Source organism: Penicillium alfredii, assembly GCF_028826965.1.
Source record: "Penicillium alfredii strain IBT 34128 chromosome Unknown utg000009l_segment0_segment0, whole genome shotgun sequence".
NCBI lineage: Eukaryota > Fungi > Ascomycota > Eurotiomycetes > Eurotiales > Aspergillaceae > Penicillium > Penicillium alfredii.
The window spans coordinates 3102245-3124126 of NW_026622706.1; the positions used below are offsets into that span (position 1 = coordinate 3102245).

The 21882-nt window shown below is 51.9% G+C and overlaps 10 protein-coding genes across 10 annotated transcripts; 4 read left to right on the forward strand and 6 right to left on the reverse strand.

Annotated features, from left to right (window-relative positions):
• Positions 1 to 529: 529 nt before the first annotated feature.
• On the forward strand, positions 530 to 2056 carry NUU61_007089 (putative ZIP family zinc transporter; the record flags this gene model as incomplete). Its single annotated transcript, XM_056657614.1, has 3 exons — positions 530 to 575; positions 629 to 817; positions 894 to 2056. The coding sequence occupies 3 exons, from the start codon at positions 530 to 532 to the stop codon at positions 2054 to 2056; spliced, it is 1398 nt and encodes a 465-aa protein (XP_056510414.1).
• A 417-nt stretch (positions 2057 to 2473) lies between these two features.
• On the reverse strand, positions 2474 to 3961 carry erg10B (acetyl-CoA C-acetyltransferase; the record flags this gene model as incomplete). Its single annotated transcript, XM_056657615.1, has 5 exons — positions 2474 to 2992; positions 3072 to 3564; positions 3655 to 3730; positions 3786 to 3835; positions 3897 to 3961. 5 exons carry the CDS (start codon positions 3959 to 3961, stop codon positions 2474 to 2476), a joined length of 1203 nt encoding a protein of 400 aa, XP_056510415.1.
• A 212-nt stretch (positions 3962 to 4173) lies between these two features.
• Positions 4174 to 7313, forward strand: NUU61_007091 (U5 snRNP component Snu114, putative; the record flags this gene model as incomplete). Its single annotated transcript, XM_056657616.1, has 4 exons — positions 4174 to 4193; positions 4243 to 4376; positions 4436 to 6664; positions 6751 to 7313. The coding sequence occupies 4 exons, from the start codon at positions 4174 to 4176 to the stop codon at positions 7311 to 7313; spliced, it is 2946 nt and encodes a 981-aa protein (XP_056510416.1).
• A 236-nt stretch (positions 7314 to 7549) lies between these two features.
• Positions 7550 to 8205, reverse strand: NUU61_007092 (iron-sulfur cluster assembly protein CIA2; the record flags this gene model as incomplete). Its single annotated transcript, XM_056657617.1, has 2 exons — positions 7550 to 7968; positions 8007 to 8205. The coding sequence occupies 2 exons, from the start codon at positions 8203 to 8205 to the stop codon at positions 7550 to 7552; spliced, it is 618 nt and encodes a 205-aa protein (XP_056510417.1).
• A 1856-nt stretch (positions 8206 to 10061) lies between these two features.
• NUU61_007093 (fungal specific transcription factor domain-containing protein) lies at positions 10062 to 13129 on the forward strand (the record flags this gene model as incomplete). Its single annotated transcript, XM_056657618.1, has 8 exons — positions 10062 to 10116; positions 10214 to 10258; positions 10463 to 10861; positions 10931 to 11272; positions 11329 to 11610; positions 11674 to 12227; positions 12285 to 12748; positions 12808 to 13129. The coding sequence occupies 8 exons, from the start codon at positions 10062 to 10064 to the stop codon at positions 13127 to 13129; spliced, it is 2463 nt and encodes an 820-aa protein (XP_056510418.1).
• A 592-nt stretch (positions 13130 to 13721) lies between these two features.
• On the reverse strand, positions 13722 to 13949 carry NUU61_007094 (CDC26 family anaphase-promoting complex subunit; the record flags this gene model as incomplete). The annotated part of the gene is made up of 1 exon (XM_056657619.1): positions 13722 to 13949. The coding sequence occupies one exon, from the start codon at positions 13947 to 13949 to the stop codon at positions 13722 to 13724; it is 228 nt and encodes a 75-aa protein (XP_056510419.1).
• Positions 13950 to 14426: 477 nt separating this feature from the next.
• NUU61_007095 (uncharacterized protein) lies at positions 14427 to 15212 on the forward strand (the record flags this gene model as incomplete). Its single annotated transcript, XM_056657620.1, has 1 exon — positions 14427 to 15212. The coding sequence occupies one exon, from the start codon at positions 14427 to 14429 to the stop codon at positions 15210 to 15212; it is 786 nt and encodes a 261-aa protein (XP_056510420.1).
• A 147-nt stretch (positions 15213 to 15359) lies between these two features.
• Positions 15360 to 16419, reverse strand: NUU61_007096 (ribosome-recycling factor; the record flags this gene model as incomplete). The annotated part of the gene is made up of 2 exons (XM_056657621.1): positions 15360 to 15707; positions 15970 to 16419. The coding sequence occupies 2 exons, from the start codon at positions 16417 to 16419 to the stop codon at positions 15360 to 15362; spliced, it is 798 nt and encodes a 265-aa protein (XP_056510421.1).
• A 371-nt stretch (positions 16420 to 16790) lies between these two features.
• hscA (putative Hsp70 chaperone (HscA)) lies at positions 16791 to 19085 on the reverse strand (the record flags this gene model as incomplete). Its single annotated transcript, XM_056657622.1, has 7 exons — positions 16791 to 17059; positions 17149 to 17629; positions 17690 to 18397; positions 18467 to 18632; positions 18742 to 18868; positions 18922 to 18972; positions 19040 to 19085. The coding sequence occupies 7 exons, from the start codon at positions 19083 to 19085 to the stop codon at positions 16791 to 16793; spliced, it is 1848 nt and encodes a 615-aa protein (XP_056510422.1).
• A 354-nt stretch (positions 19086 to 19439) lies between these two features.
• Positions 19440 to 21359, reverse strand: NUU61_007098 (bromodomain-containing protein; the record flags this gene model as incomplete). Its single annotated transcript, XM_056657623.1, has 6 exons — positions 19440 to 19840; positions 19898 to 19966; positions 20030 to 20525; positions 20578 to 20839; positions 20889 to 21079; positions 21282 to 21359. 6 exons carry the CDS (start codon positions 21357 to 21359, stop codon positions 19440 to 19442), a joined length of 1497 nt encoding a protein of 498 aa, XP_056510423.1.
• Positions 21360 to 21882: the final 523 nt, after the last annotated feature.

A 21882-nucleotide genomic window follows, 5' to 3' on the forward strand; every position in this document is an offset into this window, starting at 1 on the left:
TTTCGCTGCTATTTAGGTGCTATTTATCGTCAGTGTATAGGTTGGGCATAGTATCTCGACAATCGTCTACCTTGATGCTAGGTGGTCAAGGGAACATAAGTGCTAATGAAGCATGATATATACAACATACAATATATAATAAATACCTTGAAGGATGTGGGCGTTCTATGCTATACTAGATCCACGGGGTAGATTAGAAGATTCCCATCATGTCCAGTTGGCGACCGTTACTAAGCAACGGCGATCGGATGGATGCCTCGAAAGACCGGCCAACGCGTATTGCCAGTCTCCGCCACCCTTGTCCTTTATTTTGAGCCAACATGCTCATGCTTACGGTATCGGGGTCTCGGTTTCTGGTCTAGCATATCTCTTGACCTTGAGCCAAGCCCTCATTGCATGGTTCCACATTTGCAGCACTTGTTGGCCCTCCTGACTTGGCCCACTCCTTTCGCGTCGAAGCAAAACCTCGGGTTTAGAGGGCTGGACAGGTGTCCAGCACCGAGACGCATTGGATATTGATCAAAGGAAAATGAACAAGACTCCGTCCTGGCAGAATGCAGGCGAGATCTCTTCGGGTTAGCAGTCTCATCAAGAAGTCCCGGCCAGTTTTGCTGAAGCATCAGGGTAGACCTCAAGCGCACCCTTACCACAATTTCAGGAATACCCGACTCCCTCCTGAGGGCAGAGCTCCTCCGGCGAGATGCAACACGAGCCTCTAATTCAGATGAAACAGCATGCGGCTCTCATCATCGAGGTGCCTACAACACCTCGATCCATGTCGGGGCGGTATTCCTTATTCTTGGGCTCAGTACATTCGGTATGTATTACTTGTTCTTGCCCGTCCCCCAAGCTCTGTCATATATAGGTGGTTAATCGTTTATGTGCATTTGTAGCATGCTCATTCCCAATCCTCGCTCGCCGATTTCCCCGTCTTCCAATCCCCCGCCGATTCCTTTTCATATCGAGGCATTTCGGGACGGGAGTCCTGATTGCAACGGCATTTGTGCACCTTCTTCCCACGGCATTCATGTCTTTGACTGATCCTTGTCTTCCTCGGTTCTGGAGCCATTCGTATCGGGCCATGGCCGGGTTTGTGGCAATGGTCTCGGTCTTTGCTGTCGTGATAGTCGAAATGTTTTTTGCCATGAAGGGCGCGGGGCATGTGCATGGGACTGATTACGATAATCTCATTGGCGAGATTTCCCGTGATTCTATGAGTGAGGTTGGGCTTGTGGAAGACACTGATTACGCTAGGTTGGAAGGTCAGATTGCATCAGACCGTCTACCCCTGGAGAGCCTGTCACCACATGACCCCTCAAAGGCAACGGATCATTCTTCTCGCTCGTCCCATGAATCCGCTCAGCTTCATTCGAACGATTCTCACGTGGACAAAGATGATGGTGTTACCGACCTGGATGGGTTGGATGCGTATACCGACGAGACGCCTATCAACAGGCGTGCAGCTCATTCCTCCCCACACGATGCGCGCCCACTTCGGCCACGTCTTGACGAAAGCACTCGGCATCAGACAATCTCGGAGTTACCGATGCAGAATCCACAACGCCAGCTTCTGCAGTGTCTACTTCTCGAGGCCGGAATCCTATTTCACAGCATTTTCATTGGCATGGCACTCAGCGTTGCCACTGGAACATCATTTGTTGTTCTTTTGATCGCAATCAGTTTTCACCAGACCTTTGAAGGCTTTGCTCTAGGGTCTCGGATTGCCTCGCTCATCCCGGATCTGTTTTCACCATCCTCGATGAAACCTTGGTTGATGTCCTTAGCCTACGGGACGACAACGCCTCTTGGCCAGGCTCTCGGGTTGATCTTGCACAATCTCTACGACCCTGCCAGCACGGCGGGCCTGCTTATGGTCGGTATTACCAATGCCATCAGCAGCGGCCTTCTTCTCTTTGCCGGCCTAGTGGAACTTCTTGCGGAAGACTTCTTAACCGAGTCGAGCTATGAGACCCTGAAGGGCAGACGACGTGTCGAAGCCTGTGTGTCCGTTGCCTGTGGAGCATTCCTCATGGCACTCGTCGGTGCTTTTGCTTAACGAAGAAGGCAAGGGCTGTGCGTGGTTCTTTTGGGGTTCGATGCAACCTTCATAACTTAATGAAAGCGATTGTGCATTCTTGTATAATATTCTTTCGGTCTCATTACCTTGGGACTCTTTTTAGTGAACGAGTCTATGTTTTGAGTTCTTTGCATCTGGGCCTAACTAGGTCTTGTCTTGTCACAGGGCTCTCTACGCGGCGATCAAAGTTGATTCTCGTGGGAAATAGCCCAGAATCATCTTACAGGGAACCTGGCTGAGGCTGCTGGGATGTATCGATACGCAAGATATCGCAGAACAGTGTTTCAACTGCTCAGGTAATCTCCGAAGTCTCAAGACCTCAATTCAATATTTCCAACTGGTTTTCACATGCAAGGATCGAGGGTCATGTCACATCCGGATATCGTTAGTAATTCTTTACAGGAGAGACTCAATCACCAGAGCACTCGCGCCACCACCGCCGTTGCAAATGCCAATGCATCCCAGCTTGCCCTGCTTTGCTTTTAGCACGCCAATCAGGGTGGCCAGGATGCGGGCACCACTCGCGCCAAGCGGGTGGCCAATGGCAACGGCGCCGCCGTGGATGTTGACCTTGTCCTCGGAGAGGCCAAGCAGCTTCAGGTTAGCAAGCGCTACCACACTGAAGGCCTCGTTAATCTCAAAGGCATCGATGGAGTCCTGGGTCACGCCGGCGTGCTTGAGAGCCTTGGGAATTGCCAGCGAGGGTGCGGTGGTAAACTTGCTGGGCTTCTGCTCAGCGTCACCCCAGCCACGGATCTTGGCGATAGGCTTGAGGCCCAGCTCCTTCACCTTGGCCTCCGAGACCAAGACCACCGCTGAGGCGCCATCGTTCAGCGGCGACGAGTTAGGGGCCGTGACAGTGCCAGATCCGGGGATGAACGCCGGTTTCATGCCACGCAGCTTGTCGGGGTTAAGCTAGAACAAAGATGCAACGGTCAGCCAAATCTTTCGGCTAATCCAGTATGATCAAGAAAAAAAAAAGGCCCATGCTCACATTCTTCGGCTCATCATCCTGAGAAACAGTCACTCCAGGCTTGCCCCGGAAGCCAGGAATTTCAATAGGCGCAATTTCATAGTCAAACAAACCCGCCTTTTGGGCAGCCTGGGCCTTCTCGTAGGTGCGGATAGCGTAGTCATCCTGCTGCTCCCGGTTGAAACCATGGTCCTGCGCACACTCCTCCGCCTGCAGACCCATGAGCTCCTGCTTGCCGTAGGCATCCTGCAAGCCGTCCTTCATGATACCATCGACCAGGCTCTGGTTACCATACTTGGCCCCCGTGCGGAGGTTGGGCAGGTAGTGAGGGGTGTTGGACATGGATTCGGTGCCACCGGCCACCACGACGTCGGCGTTTCCGGTCATGATGGTCTGAGCACCAAGAATGACCGCCTTCAGGCCGGAGGCGCAAACCTTGTTGACTGTTGTGCAGACCGTGGAGTCTTGGAGGCCAGCGCCAATGGCGCATTGTCTAGCAGGGTTCTGTCCAACACTGGAGGGAGGGGATCATCGTCAGCATCTATTGCATAGAGGGGGGGGGTAGAGATGAGTTGATTAGTATCATTAGAAGACCAAAACTTACCCAGCAGACAGGACATTGCCAAAAAAGACCTCCTCGACATCGGAGGCATTGACTCCGTCGGCACGCTCCACAGCCGCTACCCGGCGATATTAGCATTGGCGGTCAATGCCCCATGGAGGAAATTCGCATACCTTTAATTGCGTGGGATCCGAGTTGCGGGGCACTCAGGCTGGAGAGGGAGCTACAAGCCAATGTGTCAATTCGAGGGATTCAGGGAGAAGTGTGAGGGAGGAGGGGCTCACCCCAGAAAAGAGCCCACGGGCGTACGGGCAGTCGAAACAATGTAAACAGGAGGAAGAGAAGACATGGTGGAAGATTGAGGTCCGATGTACAAGTATGTAGAGAAGAAGAAGAAGAAAAAGCGAGAGCCCGTGAGGGGCTAAATAACCATGCGGTAGTGAGGAGCTGTACGGTGTAGGCGCGAGTACTCCAAAAAAAAGCTCGGACCACGAAAAGCTGCGACCCTCCAAACGTCCGGGATCACCGACATTCACCCGTCCACAATCCTCCCCCCTCATCATGGACGATCTTTATGACGAGTACGCAGGCCTTTGGTTTTTGACGCGATCCTTGACTAACTCGAGCTAGGTTTGGTAATTACATCGGCGAAGCCGAATCGGACGAGGAGCAACATGAAGACGTCCAACCGCAGGCCTTCAAATTCGACGAGGCCTTTGACGATGAGGACGATGAGGCCAATGACCAGTTAATGGAGGTCGATGGTAGGTCTTTTGCGCGCTTTCCACATCCTCGATCTCGTTCTCATCCGCGTCTCTTGCAGAGGGCCCTTCGAATGCTGTCGTCCTGCATGAAGACAAGCAGTATTATCCCAGCGCGCAACAAGTATACGGTGCCGACGTCGAGACCCTGGTCCAAGAGGAGGATGCGCAGCCTCTGTCAGAACCGATCATTGCCCCCGTCCAGCAAAAAAAATTCGCGATCGCAGAGACAGAGCTTCCACCCGTTCATTTCTCGCGGGAATTCATGACCGATCTCCTCAACTTTCCCGAGCAAATTAGAAATATCGCGGTCGTGGGCCATTTGCACCATGGGAAGACAGCCTTGATGGATATGTTGGTGAAAGAGACACATGACCTTACTGAACGACTAGAGAGACGCACCGGCCGGCGACGCGAAGAGCAGCTTCGGTACACCGACGTCCATTTCCTGGAGAGAGAACGAGGCCTCTCGATCAAGTCGGCGCCGATGAGTCTGGTTCTACAAGGGACCAAGGGAAAATCTCATCTTCTGAACATCCTTGACACCCCCGGGCATGTGAACTTTGTCGATGAAGTGGCCACGTCCATCCGCCTAGCTGATGGCGTCGTGCTCGTTGTAGACGTCGTGGAGGGAGTCCAGGCCAATACTGAACAGATCATCAAGCACGCTGTCTTGGAGGACATTCCCTTGACATTGGTCGTTAACAAGATGGATCGCCTCATTCTCGAGCTGAAGCTGCCACCAAACGATGCCTACTTCAAGCTGAAGCATGTGATTGAAGAAATCAACACTGTGATTGAGAATGTTGTTCCGGGGCAAGGGGAGCGACGGCGCCTGAGTCCCGAAAAGGGCAATATCGCCTTTGCTTCCAGCTCGATGAACTGGTGCTTTACTTTGCAGTCCTTCGCCCGGATGTATGCGGACACCTACCCGCGATTGGACTCGACTGAGTTTGCCGCGCGCTTATGGGGAGATATCTTCTACAACCCGAGGAGCCGAAAATTCACTCGCAAGGGAGTGGAGGAGAGTTCTAAACGGGCATTCGTGAAGTTTGTCCTAGAGCCGATCTACAAGCTTTACTCCCACACCATCAGCGAAAGCCCCGAAGATCTCAAGGAGACCCTAGCAAGCGTGGGCGTCACGCTCAAGCCGTCTCAGCTGAAGTCGGATGCAAAGGAATTGCTGAACCTGGTTTGTGAACAATTCTTTGGTCCTGCCACTGGGTTCGTGGATATGGTTGTGCAGCACGTCCCTTCGCCGGTGGAGGGTTCTCAAAGAGCGTTAGAGCGGTATTACACCGGTCCATTGGATACCAAGGTCGCGGCATCCATGACAACCTGCGATCAGGATGGCCCCCTTGTTGTCCATGTCACCAAACTCTACAGCAGCACCGACGCGGCGAGCTTCTACTCTTTTGGTCGGATCATGAGCGGGACGGCTCGGCCTGGTCAGCAAGTCCGTGTGCTAGGGGAGGGATATACCCCAGAGGACGAAGAGGACATGGTTGTCGCCACTATTTCAGACACGTGGATTGCGGAGACAGGTTATAATATCTCTACCAGCGGCATTCCCGCTGGAAACTGGGTTCTCTTGGGTGGCGTGGACAATTCCATCGTCAAAACAGCTACTCTCATGCCTCTCAGGCTGGAAGATGACGAGGAGGCGCATATCTTCCGACCCATTCGACATATGACCGAATCCGTGTTCAAGGTTGCAGTTGAGCCGGTCAATCCATCGGAATTGCCCAAAATGCTAGACGGGCTCCGCAAGATCAACAAGAGCTATCCTCTCATTTCCACCAAGGTCGAGGAGTCGGGGGAGCATGTGGTTTTGGGGACCGGAGAGCTCTACATGGACTGCGTGCTCCATGATCTTCGCAAGCTCTACTCTGAAATGGAAATCAAGGTCTCGGACCCCGTCACGCGTTTTTGCGAGACCGTGGTCGAAACCTCGGCTATCATGTGCTACTCCATCACGCCCAACAAAAAGAACAAGGTCACCATGATTGCCGAGCCGCTGGATGACGGAATTGCAGAGGACATCGAGGGCGGCAAAGTCAGCATCAAGGATCCCATCCGGAAAGTGGCCCGGTACTTTGAAGATTATTATGACTGGGACAAGCTGGCGGCCCGAAGCATCTGGGCATTTGGACCCGATGAGATGGGCCCGAATATCCTTCAGGATGACACTTTGCCATCACAGGTAGACAAGAAGCTTCTCAGTACCGCAAGGGACTCGATCACCCAGGGGTTCAGTTGGGGCACGAGGGAAGGTCCTCTTTGTGAAGAACGTAAGTGAATGGCCCCCTTGGCCGACCGGTGCACACGCCCACCCAGGCCTTAACCGTGAATTGATACTGACTACCTTTTTTTAAAGCAATTCGAAACACCAAGTTCCGGCTCACCGACGTGTCTCTGGCCGACCAAGCGATCTACCGGGGCGGGGGTCAAATCATCCCAACCGCTCGCCGGGCTGTGTACTCATCGTTCCTCATGGCATCTCCCCGGCTCATGGAACCGATCTATTCCTGTACGATGACGGGCCCCGCAGACGCGGTTGCGTCAGTCTACACTGTTCTCTCCCGCCGACGGGGCCATGTCCTGTCCGACGGGCCCATCGCAGGGACACCCCTCTATTCCGTCCGTGGTTTAATTCCCGTGATCGACTCCTTCGGCTTTGAGACTGATCTTCGGATCCACACCCAAGGTCAAGCCATGGTCAATCTTGCTTTTGACAAGTGGAGCGTGGTCCCTGGCGACCCTCTCGACCGAGATGTTAAACTGAAACCCCTGGAAATGGCGCCCGCCATGGCTACCGCGCGAGACTTTGTCTTGAAAACGAGGCGACGGAAGGGTCTCGCGGAAGACGTTACGGTGAGCAAGTTCCTGGAGCCGGAGCTGTGGAAGGGTCTCAAGGAGAGCGGCGTTTTGGATTCATAATGACGGTAAAACAAGGTTGGGCTGGACTTGTTCAAAATCAGGGAGTTCTTAATTGAAGAAGAAAAAGTAACTCCGTTGCAATATTTTCAAGGTTCTCATTCCTTACAAGTCATACGGGTCATGTATGATTTGACATTCAAGGTCGTAGGCTGTTCATAATTCAGAATTGTGTCGCTGCCAATGCACACACAACCCAAGGCTCATCTGTATATAGACCAGAAGATATCCACCTCAAATCATCGGCAGGTTTCTATCATCTTGGCAACAACCCCCATCAGCGCCCCATTCTCCAAGGCGGCTGCCACCCTCTCTTTATCCGCAAGCTGCTTATTTACTTCGTCACCCGTGCTGTGTGTTCCCTCCTTGATGCGTACGTCCACTCGGAATCGCGGGGGAAGGGACTGCTCGAGCCGCACTCGCACGCCCAGGCCGATAACAGTAGCCAGACTGCAGTGGGTGATGGTCGGGGTGATGAGAACTGTGACAGTTTTGAGAGGAGAATCAGGGACATTGGGTAGAGTTGGCTTAATTGAGATGTCCGGAAGTGATACCACGGCCAACTCGCCCAGCGAGATCGGGTGTTCGGGGTCGGAGATGGTGGCAATCAGATCTGCATGGTCAGAGATGAGATCAAGGATAAGAACGACACGGATATCTATGAATGTAACTGCGATATGATAGATCGCAACATACCATAAATCTCTTGTTCATCAATCGGTTCCTCGAGCAGGTTCTCATCTTCCGAGTCTGAAGAGGCTTCAGGCAGGAAATCGGGGCTGAGCGAGGGAAGGGCGAAGATCCCAACATGGTCCGGCTTGCGAGCCGTGGGACGCAATCTCGTGGGGAGGTCAGCAGCATTCAGGATCGTGGGGTTGGAATTCTGCATCTCCATGATGTGGGCAGGGGGGTTGGGGAGAAAGGAATCTGATAGATAGACGATGGGGGGGGGAGCTTATCGAAGTTCACGTGGGTCCTCGGCAGAACCAAAAAAAAAAAAAAGCCCTGTCTTTCTCTCTCTCCTTCTCCCTCTCTCCCTTTCTCAGCTTTACTTTCAGCCCAGTTGTGTTGTCGATCATAATTCCCATGGCCAATCATGTCTGAAGATCTGGGGATGATCGACTGCTGTTTCTTTTCTTCTTTTTTTTCTTCTTCTTTTTAGCCAAAATCTCCTGGTCCTCCTAGATCCCTCATCTCCCAGGATATCTCGTTGGCCTCGGTGCATTTTACCGGGAAATTGTTAAGTTCAAACCAGGGCCCATCGAGGCCAGGGAATACAGATGTTGTAGGACCGTCTTCACCCTCGACTTTCTCTCATTATAGATTTGTAGATATATTTGTAAATACGCAGAACATTTGCGAGATGAAGGTGGAGAAGAAAAGAAGAAAAGAAAAGAAAAAAAGGGGGTAACATGCAGAGTTGAATTATTTGTTGGGCACAAACAAAAGAAAAGAAAAAGGATGATCCCGTTTAGCCCACGACTGCGACAGGATGCCTACATACCTCCGTGGATATACATAACTATATACACCTGGTAGGAAGCATCTAGAGATATGAACCTCTCTCTTCATGTAATATTTGCTTCTGCCCGGATAATTGGGAAATCAAGATCCTGAGTAATCTACCCATATAATTATTCTCAGGATATACATATAGAATACATTTCAATACATAATCATATCTCTCAATCCCCACCACAACTCATACTTTCCGAGTCTACTTACGGTACGTACGAAAGATCGCCCGGAATCCACCCCCTCTTCAGCTTCCGATCCCCTCTCTCTCTCTGATAAATCTTCCCCCAACCTGCTCTCGGAAATTGGCTCTTTTCAACTTGCCATTCTCTATGTCTCTCCGACACCCATTCTCCTGACGTGTTCCATGGTCTCGTCTCCACATCCTTGACCCTCTCCCGCCTTGTTCTTAATTGGCATGCCAACCCCATTGACTCCGCCGAGATCCGCAATTCTCCTGGGAACCTTGGTGTCTTTGGCAATGCATGCCAGTTTCCTGGCCTTGCGGTAACTTCACTCCAGTACTCCCCATTTGCCTCTTGCATCTACATTGCATTCAATGTCCCAATGGGCGGCCAGTAATGCCGCGCGCTGTCATCTCTCTTCCATCTGCATTCGGAGCTGTACTAATCGGGGCGCCATCTAGTACCCGACCTGTGCTGAACCATCTGTTCTGAACGGCAAAAAAACAAAAACACTTTGTCGCTTCTCGTGTGGCTGCCCAACATTGCGCGCTCGATCCATTGATTCCTGCCTCGGCATACCCAAGTCGCAGAAGTCGAATTCGTGCGCCTTGAATTCTTGGCATCTATGTTCTTTTAAGGGTCCCTGCATCTTGACCGCACGGAACAACTGGTTGTCCCGTTCTGTTTGCGACACGGATCGATAATTTCTCCAGGCAAATTCTATCGGTGTCTTATAATTGAACGTTGCCGTTGAACGGCATACGGTCGCAATTTAAGCCTGGTTCGACCGGCCGTTTCTAATCGCCTTTCTTCGACCTCCCGCACCTTTTACCGACTCTAGACGTCTAATCCCCGAGGATTTAATCACAACAGCGACCTGCGCATATAGCCGCCACTACTTCCCCCCCCTCTTTTGCGACCTCTTTCTCATTTACTCCTTTTTTGACTTCAACCATCTCCTCGACTCTGTCCCAAGGCTGGCCCTTGTGGATCAAACCTCACTTCCGGTTTCTGCCTATTTGGATTGGCGCACTTGTCATTGCCGTGAGACATGCAGGGCTACTCATTTGCGCCCCCATCAGGGCCTCCGCGAGAAGGCCAGAAAAGTATGTCTCTTGGGCCAATAGTGTTCCCTCTGAGTTACTCATCCGGGCCTGAACTTTGGACTTTTGGGGAATGTCTACTAATACACGGCTGACATAGACTATGTATTTGTGGATGAACATAATCGGCATAAAAGACTGAAAGGTAAGTGGAGTTTTATTTATTTTCTCTCTCCCCCTCTATACATGCCCCAGTGTTCATCCGTCAAATGCTGAGTGTTGTATATAGTAATGAGAGCCTGCAATGGTTGTCGAAAAAGAAAGATCAAATGCGATGCTGCCACGACAAATACATGGCCTTGTTCTGCATGCACTCGTCTCAAGTTGGTCTGTGTTCCTCCAACGATAGGGCAAGATGGGGACTTGATCCCTGAGGGTCAAGGCATTGAGCCCTCTCCAGATCCTGGTGGTCCCTCCAGTGCCCCCGAGAGCTCTCATGCGTTTCCAGTACCCCCGGCCTACAATGAAAACCCCCAGACAACACTGGGAACCATGCCCTCATATGATGGGATGGGAATGTACTCCCAACTTGCCTCTGCGCCCCAAAGTCAACCGGGGATATACCCTGATATGCGACCGCCTCCAATGAACCTGTCCCACCCAACCTTTCAACAACCGATTTTTTCGGGAACACAAGCGCCGCCGCTTGAGACAACCGAACGAGCCACGTTTGTGGACAGTGAACCGTCTACTGCCGAAGACCTCAGTGATGTTCTTGGGGAGCTAAAAATTGACGAGACCGGCATTGGTATGAACCTGCACACCGACCCAATCCAATTGCAAACAACACAGGGCCTAAACTAATATTTCCTCAAAGCTCCATACATTAGGAGACAAAGAAAAGATCGTATTGAGGCCGACGCTCCCGTTCAAGAAGATATCGAGGAAAAGCTTCCGCCCCTGAGTACCGGGGCGGGCGCGCTGATCCGAATCCCTCCCGAACTCATGCCCGAAGACGACGATGTGATGACTTATTTCAAGATTTACTTTGATGAGATACACCCCTATCTACCTGTCATACCCCGAGCCCATCTGTATTACCAATGGCACCATGATCGCCGTTCCATCTCCCCTCTTCTTCTTGAAGCTCTCTTTGCGTGCGCGGGACGATTATCTGATGAACCTTCCGAGGGAGCCCAGTGGCTTGCTCTGGCGAACAGTGAGTCAACCCACATCATGGTCGAGGTCTCCTCATCTATATTGACCTCTTTGTAGGACACGAAACTAGCTTCATGGATGTACCGCGCCTGAGCACCATTCAAGCGCTACTTCTTTTACTGAAGGCCAGAGAGTCCTTACCCAAGAAAGGATACTATTATCGGTCCTGGCAGACGGTCAAGACCATTGTATCCATGGCCAAGGACTTGGACATTCATGAACATTACAGTATCCATGCCGAGCAGAGAAGCTGTGATTTGAATCCCGTTGAATGCTTGGTGCACACCCGAGTGTGGCAGGCTCTCTTGGTCATTGAAGTAATGATCGGAGCACCCCAGGGTGAGTTTTTGTCTGCTATACGCATCTTATAACCGCTTGAGATTAGGAACTGATGCAAGCCAGGCCGCTCCGATTATGGGGTTGATCTCGACACCGTGGACATGCGTCCGACACTTGATGTTCAGGGTCTTGACCATTATGAGGCCGATCGCTCAAGACAATATGCCTACTTTGTTCGCAACGCTCGTCATATCCGCATCATCACGGATATCTATCACAAAGTCAAGAAGCAAAAAGACTGGGGAGCAGATGCCCGCTTCGTGCAGACCAACCCACTCTTCGCAGAATGGCTCCGTAGTCTTCCGCCGGATTTACAAGTCGTTTACCCGGCTGATGGCTCACCCCCGTGGCTTCCGTCTCATTTTGTGGGCAACATGCATTCTCATTGCCACCTCGCCATTATCCTACTGCATCGCCCACAGCTTCTGGCTTCTCGGTCCTTTGCGGCCGGAGGGGAGTGGAAAGTTCATATGTCGCTCAGTTACGCCTCCGCGAAAAACCTTTGCCGGTTGCAGGAGGCTATCTTGCATAGATTTGGGCTTTCCGGTCTCCTGTATATGCAACGAGGGATCAACTTCGCCATCTACTGCATCCTCACCTGCACCATGTTGCATCTGGTAAGCCACAAACGGGTCACGATCCCTGTCTCCTACAACACACGCTGACCATTGCAGGTGGCTATCACCTCCCCCGACCCAGAATTCAATTCTGACGCCCGTGAATACTTCACCCGCCACATGCGGATCCTGGAGCGATGCTCGTCTGCGTGGCCCATGCCGGAGATTCAGGCACAGATTGATTCCTTACGGCTGGCCTTCTCGGCAGACACGAGCCACCCGTTCGAGTTGAGGCCAAGTTTCCCATACGGAAGCCCCTCGGAACCCTATCAGCCCAGTCCTCCGATGGACTCGCATTATCATCCACACCTGAATCAAATGTCGAGCAATGTCCAATCCAGAGTGGGTTTCAACACGCATCCAATCACCCCTCCGATTTCCGCAGGTGCTGAAGACTCTAAGTCGGATACATCCTCTCAGTTCCAACCCCTAGGAATGGTACCCCATCAGCCTCCTACCACCCACCCCCTGGACGCCCCGTTGGTTGATGAGAGCAGTTGGGATCCGACTCGCATCATCAAGTATGTCGAAGATGATCGCCCTGGCTGCGTGATATTTTGCTGATCGTGTCTTTTTCTAGTCAATGGGACATGGCTTTCTCCGTTAATCCCTCTACCGTCAGCACTAACTCTCCACCGATGCCTATCAGCAATTCCACACCAGGCATGCCGAACCTGGTGAATCACCAATACCCTATCCAATATGAGTCCCCCGCGAAGGTGACATCGGTTCCGGCCCAATCCCTCTCTCCGCCGCAATTTCACACGCCTCCAGTGGTCATTACGGCACGGGACTGGCAACAAAGCGTTGCTAGCGTGTATGATCCACAGGGCTTGAAGCGGCGATGGAATTACTCGGTTGATTTGGGCTCCGACAACATGGCCAAACGACAACGTGGATGAGGGGTCTTTCTCCTAGAAAGGAGAGACACTCTGGATTTACGCTCTTGATACCCTCTTTCCGGTGCAATCAACTTCATTTTATTTGATTTCTGAAGTCGGAGGCCACTGTCCCCCAGGATATGGTCAGAAGCTACTCAAGTCCAAAGTCATGAGGACAGCGGCTGATATGACGATCACATTCATGAATCCTGTGCACTATCTCCCATTCCCAATGGCGTATTGGAGGAGACGGAATCTGGCTGCTGTTTATCAAACACTTGTCCAATTGCCCCAATGGGTATGTATCAATAGATTTCTGAACATGATGAATAGATCGTGGCAATGGATAGGCCAGCTCTGAAAGATCTTGGACGACTTAGGCTAAACACCAGCGTCATAGACACACTCGAGCTCCAGAAAGAGATTGGTAAAAAAAAAAAGGTTGGAAGTATGAGTCAAGCACGATTTTTTTTTCTTTGGAGTAGGGCGACACAGACTCGGTGAAAAAGTAAGACCGGATTCGGAGCGCATGGAGTTTGTATGAAGCATCATAGATCATGGATGGTGGGTGCACCCAATTCCGCACCCGTAGAATAAATGGCCCAGTAGTACTTCACCCACGCCGAGCAATGCCAATGCGCTCCTCACGCGACCGAACAATCCTCGCCTTGTCCCCAGGGAGCGGCTTCAGCTCATCACTCGGGTCGAGATTGACAGTGGAGCTTCCTTTGGTATGTTCTGGGTGCTTGTTCTCCTCGGCTAGCTTGCGAAGCCTGGCTTCTTCAAAAGCGGCAATATCTTCTGAGGTGATTGCAATAGCTGTGGGTTTCCTGCGCAGCATGACGGACAGACGGATCGGAGGATGGAGGAAACGGGGGGAGGGAGAGTGGAAGAGCTGGTAGGGATGGGACAAGGGCCTTGTTAGTCACGTGACCACCAGTATCGTCTTCCCTGTCGTCCTGCGCCAACCCAAGTTTTCTCATCCTCCCACACCAGTCCTGAACGATGATTCGCGCGCAGCTCAGGCAGATCTCTCTGCACTGTGACCGTGCTAGACTTGGATTCTCTGTTCCAGTTTGCCAATTCTCTAATACCCGAGCAGCCGCTGCAGATGGTCAAAACCAACCCTCTGGTACGTCAAACCCTCCTCCCCTCCCAACAAACAGAAGCTTGGTCCATGAATAAAAATGGAAAGGATAAAGTGGTTTGTGCACGGTGAAAGAAGGAAATAAGAGAAAGTCACCAGTCATTGATGTTACTGTCTGCTGACCCTGCATGTTGGACAGGCCAAAATGGATCAAATCAGCCCCCTATTCGAATGATTGACGCGAGATCATTTGCCGCCCCACGAGCTGGCGGCGAGCCCGCCAAGATCATACGAAGCCCAAGACTGCGCAACATTCGAAGTGGTAACCAGGGTCCGGGCCGCAACTCCAAGTCTGCAGCCTCAAAAGCAGGCCGAAAGAAGAAACCATTTCAGTCCAAGCGTGATGAGAAGCAGGATGAAGCCCACGGTGAAGAATTGTCAGACGAGGCAATAGACGAGTTCAAACGAGAGCAAGCCATGAAAGCCCGCCCGAACCCTGTCCGCTATGACCCTCAGGAAATTGACTTTTCCACACTGAAAGAAACCTGGCCCTCACTCCCGACTGACGCAAACGCGCGGTCGGTGACTGTCTTCGAAAAGCTTCTAAGTATGAGTGGTCGGTTTCCCAATGGATATGTTCCTCCCCAGGAATTCGGAAGACGGGTTTGGAAAGGCCAAAGGGTGCTCTTCTTCGACGAGAAAGAAAAATCAGAGGCTTTGGAGGAGGTCAAGCGGTTGGCTCAGGCACGCGCGGACCGGGTGTCCCAACGAAAGGGGGACCTCGTGGAGCCTCACGAGGTCAAATTCAATCCCATTAATGCAGAGGACACGAAGGCCTTGGTGAATACATTTGCTCAAGGAAAATACCACACGAAGGTTGAAAAGAACCAGCCCGGTGTTTTGGGTGACGTGACGAGAAACCTCGGGCACAATCAGACTTACCAGATGGCTGGAAAGACGCACCAATTTATGGCCAAGGTCGAGTCTCTCGTCGCTGCCAGCACCAAGCGCTCCTAGCGAAGTGCGCGGTGTTGAATGAAAAAGCCTGTACTATATGTTTTGTTAACTGTGGGATTCTTTCACCTACCCGGAATGTTCCCGATTCTGCTGTACCTAAGATTTACAATGTGATTATATTACATGGACCCCTGTTTCCCTTTCTTCTCATGCCTGTTCCAAGGTGCGTTTTGCCGCCTCAAACAGGTCTTTCAGCTCTTTCTGGCCCTTGTCAGTGACTTTTTCCATTTGGTCATGGGCCTTGCGCACGTCGTCCGGCCGGGCCAGTTTCTTCTTCTGCATGTCTTGGAGCCGTTTATGCATAGCACCTCGAGTGTCGCGAAGAGTGCTAGTGGCTCTGTCCAAGGCCTGTCTGGCCACATTGACATTTTGATCTCGAGATTCTTTGGTGGGCGGAGGAATGGGGATGTTGAGTTGGAGAGCGTTGTGGGAGTCAGTCTGCGGAGTCAGGGACAGATTGGATGAAACGATGGCCGAGGTGACTGGTTTGATGTGCTGGAAAGCGATTGGTCAGAACTCGAGGGGAGGTAGAGGTAGGCATGATCGTGCTATGGTCAAGAGAAGGGAAATGGAAGAAAAAAAAAAGAGAGAGAAAGAGAGGAAAAGAGAGGAAAAGAGAGGAAAAGAGAGGAAAAGAGAGGAAAAGAGAGGAAAAGAGAGGAAAAGAGAGGAAAAGAGAGGAAAAGAGAGGAAAAGAGAGGAAAAGAGAGGAAAATAATATGGCCAGCGAGATGCAAGACTTCAAGCACGCACTCACCTCTTCGGCCACCAGGATGGAAACCATCCGTCCTCCCTTGGGCACCACCTGAGCCAAATCCCCTAGCCTCGCAGTATCCTTGCCATCCTTGCTCAACTGAACCTTCAGGGTTTCAAGGGTCGCGGTATTGAACCGCCCTCCGGCGCGAAGCTTGGAAAGATCATCCTTCAACCTAGCAACGGCTGTGGAAATGCCATTTTGCAGTTGGGAGAGATCGAAAGGATCCTCAGAAGCCGCACCGGCGCTAGAGTCCGCCTCGGGGACATTGTTTTTCTTTGCTTTGTCCTTCTTCTTGTACAGGGTCGGAGAATTGGCGAAGCTACGCCCAACGGCAGGAGAAAAAGTGAATGGTTCTGGAAAGCGGAGGGAGGTCGGCTGGGGATTGAAGAGAGGTGGGCGTGTAAGGCGATGGGTGACGGCAAGAAGTGGACGAACTGCGAGGCGTTGCATGGTGGGCAGGGCGTGGGTGGGTTGGTGGGTTGTGTTTGGTTGGGTTGCGTCGGGAGAGATCTATCTACCTTCTCTGCCCAGGTCCATCTCCGCCTAGCAATTCTATTCTCATCTCCTCCCCCCCCCAAAAGAACAAGAAAAGAGTCGTCACAAAGTCATTAATTGCAAATGGCAATCTTCGTCTACAGGATTCATACTTTTTTTTCAAACAAAAGGAAAGAAAAAAACAAGAACTGCGCCCTAGTTGCCTGGCTTCCTCGAAAACAATAGCATGAGACCAACCCTGCCCAAAAGTTTGAGATGGCGCAGAATTCCGGAAATAAGAACATCGCTGGCCGTGAATCTATGTGCAGCTTTTCTCAGGTCTGCATTTACCGCGTAGCCATGGCCTTGGTTATCAGGCGCTTCAGAGCCAGCTCCTTCTTCTTGAGGTCATCCGGGGTGGAGTCCTCGACCTCCAGTTGGGCCATGGCATCGCTGAGGGCTGATTCGATCTTCTCCTTGTTGCCGCGCTTCAGCTTCATGGACATGCCCGGGTCAGAGACAATCTCTTCAACACGGGAGATGTAGGACTCAAGCTGCTGGCGAGACTCGAAGCGCTTGGTGAAAGCCTCGTCGCTGGACTTGAACTTGGCGGCGTCTAGAAAACCAGTCAGCAGATGATCTCAAGGTACAACACGCTATAGTTGAGGAGCAAGGGAAAGAAAAAGAAAAGAAAAGAAAACCTACCATCGATCATCTGGTCGATCTCAGTGCTTGACAGCTTGCCAACCGCGTTCGAGATAGTGATGTTGGCAGTGCGGCCGGAGGACTTCTCGGTGGCGGTGACCTTCAGGATACCGTTGACGTCGACCTCGAAAACACACTCGAGGGCAGCCTCACCAGCCCGCATAGGAGGAATGGGAGCCAGAGTGAACTCGCCAAGGGAAGTGTTGTCAGCACAGTTGGTACGCTCACCCTGGAAAACGGGGAACTGGACGGTAGTCTGGTTGTCCACCACGGTGGTGAAGGTGCGCTTCTTGATGGTGGGAACAGTCTGGCCACGGGCCACAACAGGGGCAAAGATGTTACCCTCCATGGCAACACCGAGAGAGAGGGGAACAACGTCAAGCAGCAGCAGATCCTGGGTCTCGGCCGAGGTAGCCTTACCCGAGAGAATACCGGCCTGAACGGCGGCACCGTAGGCAACGGCTTCATCTGGGTTGATGCTCTATAAATAGGAAATTGGATCAGCAACTGGAGTAGGGCAAGGGGGAATTGGGAGTCTTACCTTCTCCAGCTTCTTGCCATCGAAGAAGTCACTCAGGAGCTTCTGGATGCGAGGAATACGGGTCGAGCCACCAACAAGGACGATCTCGTCAACCTTGCTCTTCTCGATGCCAGAGTCCTTGAGGACCTGCTGCACGGGATCAAGGGTGCCGGAGAAGGACTTGGCGTTGAGGTCCTCGAAACGAGCCCGGGTGATCGAAGAGTTGAAGTCCTCGCCATCGAAGAGCGAATCAATCTCAACGGTAGTCTGGGTGGCGTTGGACAGAGTACGCTTAGCACGCTCGCAAGCGGTTCTGAGACGACGAAGGGCGCGCGAGTCGCCTGAGAGATCCTTGCCAGTCTTGCGCTGGAACTCCTTCTTGAAGAAGTCGAGCAGGTTGGTGTCAAAGTCCTGACCACCAAGGTGGGTGTCACCAGCAGTAGCCTTGACAGTGAAGACACCACCCTGAATGTTCAGCAGGGAGACATCGAAAGTACCACCACCCAAGTCATAGATCAGCACGTTACGCTCCTTGTCGGACTTTCCGGAGCCCAGGCCGTAAGCAATAGCGGCCGCAGTAGGCTCGTTGATGATCCGGAGAACGTTCAGGCCGGAAATAGCACCAGCATCCTTGGTGGCCTGGCGCTGGTTGTCGTTGAAGTAAGCCGGGACAGTGATCACAGCCTTCTCGACCTTCTTGCCGAGCTTGGTCTCGGCAACTTCTTTCATCTGTCATTGCAGTTAGCATATCGATCTTAAAATGCGCATGCCGTTGGGCAAAAATGGTGGGGGGTTTACCTTCATGAGGACCATGGAGGAGATTTCCTGGGGGGTAAAAGTCTTGTTCTCTCCGAGATATTCGACCTCCACAGCGGGGCTTCCACCCTGGTCAACGACCTTGAAAGGCCAAGATTCAACATCCTTCTTGACAATGGGGTCATCGAATCGGCGACCGATCAGGCGCCTTTTCTCACGTCAGAACCATGCTAGTTGGAAAAGCACAGACAACCCCCTCCCCGAGAGATAAAGAGGGGGAGATCAATTTCCAAATTGCTTCGAGGTATGAGACTCACTTGATGTCGAAGACGGTGTTCTTCGGGTTCATGGCGGCCTGGTTCTTTGCGGCCTCACCAATCAAGCGCTCCTTGTCGGTGAAGGAGACGAAGGAGGGGGTGGTGTAGCTACCCTGGTCATTGGCAACTGATCGAGCGGTCAGTTTGAGACGACAAAACGAGATTCAAGGACGAGCATACTGATCTCAACATTGGTGCCTTCGTAGTTGGCAACGCAGGAGTAGGTGGTGCCTGAGAGAAGCGAGTCAGCGGTGGCACACAATGGAACGATTCTTTTTCTTTTGCGAGGCAATCTAACCAAGGTCAATGCCAATGGCCCCGTCGAAGACCGGAAGATCCGCCATTGTGAAATTGAGTGGTGGGATAGGGGGGAGGGAAAGATGGAGGGGGTAAAAGAGGGAAGATGAGGGGGGTAAAGAGGAATCGAGTTTTTTTTTATAAATGGCGATGCCACACTGTGATAGGCAGAAAATTTTTCGGAAGCGGTCAATCACGTGGAGGACCCGATCAGGACTAGCTCCGAGAGTTTTCTTCTCCACCGCTCCACACCTCCATGTAAACATTTGAAACATCTTATCATGATCGCTGGGCAAAAAGATTGCAAGACTGTTTTGACAGATACCATTACATCCAGAATATAGCCTTTCATTCTCCAGAACCTATTTCATTGAAATGGAATGGGTTGCCTTCTAGTCTTGTCACCGCAGCAGGTTGAAAAAGATGCTGACACGCTCATAGTCGACATCCGAACCAGGTGGCCCGGATTTTGGGACTCCCCTGGCCGGCCCAACAATAGCTTCCAGGTCAACCTTGATCGTGCCAGGATGCAGTTGAATATCATATGAGAGCGTCGTGGTATCACCAGACGGATGGAGCCGTTGCATGCCCAGAAAAGCGACCAGCTTCACCTGCTGCTGGGCAGTACCGGCCGCCAAATGAGGCCTAATCGTGAGCAGGTGATGTGATGCCGGAAGGCTAACCGTGATCGTTTGCTGGGAAACCGTCGAGGATGGGGGTATATCTAAACAAAAGTCATGGTGCAAAGACAACGATGAATGGCTGAGAATTTGAACATTGCGGATTAAGGCAGAACTTGCATCTGAAATACCATTAGCTGAATTCGCTCATGCAAAGGAGTGGTGGATGATAATCGCACCTTGGCCCGGGCGCCTTAAAATCGAGTCCATGGGTGATACACTTGGAGGCGGATGCAAGGAAGCTGGAACTGGATAAATGGTCAGCAGCGGCCAAAGGCTCTTCACTAGGTGTGGAATATGCGCCTTCTCACCATCATGAGAAATTAGTCCACCGGCGCTCGAAAGCGAATGTCCGGCGATATCTGCCGGTGGCTCCCCGGAGATTCCGGGGGCATTGTACAAGTGACCAATCTCGGCAAACTGAGAAGATGCCATGGACGTATCACCCTTTGAGGCGAGCAAATCTCGACCTCTGGTGGGAACAGTCTGTGAATGTTCCGGGGCAGATGGGGTAGTAGCGGCGCTGGACCTGGGACTGGCAAGAGGCTTTCGAAGGGACCTTGTCCGAGGGGACATTCGGTGTGCCTCGACATCTTGACTCGTCGATCCGGTCTTGACCAGTTCCTGCTGTCGTTCGAGAGATTCGTTGTCGACTGTCACGCCGGACTGCTGCCCGTTCTTCGAAGGAGTATCGGACATCCTCGGGCCCATCTTCAATTTGATACGAGGCATTTCGGGGTCTTTATCTACCTGGATGGGATCTGGAACGAGTTTCTTGGCTTCCGCAACTCGTCTTTTGAAATAATCCTGGTTTTCTGTCAGCAGAGCCGAGAAAACAAATGATCAAGCTAAAACCTACCTCCAGAATACCGGCAAGATTCGAAATCTCACTGCCGTCCTCATTGTACTCCCTAGCATTCCGCCATATGTAACTGACTTCTTCTTCGAAGGACTGCCATGTGGGATAGGCGGTTGTTTTTGAGGAGTTCTTGCGACTATCTGTACCGCGAACCTTCTTTTGGATGCTCCTAAGCGACACCGGATGTTGGATGATTTCATAATAGTCTCGGTAGAGGTTACGGTCTGGCTTGCCGATGAATGGAAAGGAGACTTCCTGGTCACTGTTGCGCGTCAGTATCAGCACAGGTACAGCAGGGTCCCAGCACGCACTCGGAATCTCTCAATCGGGTCAACTCCGACATGATTTTGTCCTGTGCCGTTTGGAGACTGTCCCCTTCAAAGTCTGCTTTCAATTCACCCTCAGAGTCTGGGGTTCCATCTGCTTCGGCTTGCTCCGCTGACTCTGAGCGCGGGTTTGACGACGCGTGATTGGGCTCTTCCGGTTCCACGAGGTCATCGTCCTGTCCGTTCGCAAGGGGGTGTCAGCGGTCCATTCTAAATTCAGAGGATAGTAATTGGGTCTAGAGCAAAGAAATAGGGGGGAGAGATCTCGAACGACTGGATGGCGCTTGGTTCAGCCAATGTGCCTTTGGTCGCGTCGCATGGGTTGATCCATTATAAGGGCGCAAAGTGGATTAAGACAAAAAGAAGACAGAGGCTTACGGAGACTTTGCGACGTTTCTGGCCTCGGAGTCTCGTCTCTGGTGACGCCGCAGCAGCCACCCGCCGTTTGGAGCTCATCACGGATTACTTCGTACGAGTGTCGAGGTGTTGGGTTGTCGCGAGTCGAGTTGCGTTGAAGATCTAAAAACAAGCAAAGCCACAGGTCCTGTAGAATCAGGTCACAGTAGATAGCGCAGGTAAAAACAGGGATGAAAGGAACCAGGGCGCAGGACACGAGGCAGAGAAGGGAGAGCTTAACTGCTGGCCGAGTTCAGAGACGCGCCTCATGCGGTCAGAGTGGAGCCGGGCAGACCACCGCCTTAGGTAAGTGGTATTTGGTTGGTAATCTTTTTGCTTCCTCAGCCTTTGGCCAAAGTTACCAGGTACTAGCGGTAAACTACAATACTGTATTGTTAAAGCCATGTCCACAAGGCATCCAGGCACCAGTTCCCCTCCACTATTTTCGTCGCGCCAAACAACTCTCCAAAACACACTGTCACTTTCTGCACTCCACCTTGTTGAGGCACTTGCTTTAACAAGTCTGGCTTAAACACAAATCTCAACCTCCACTACCTTGCATATCTTTGTCTCTTTGACCCAA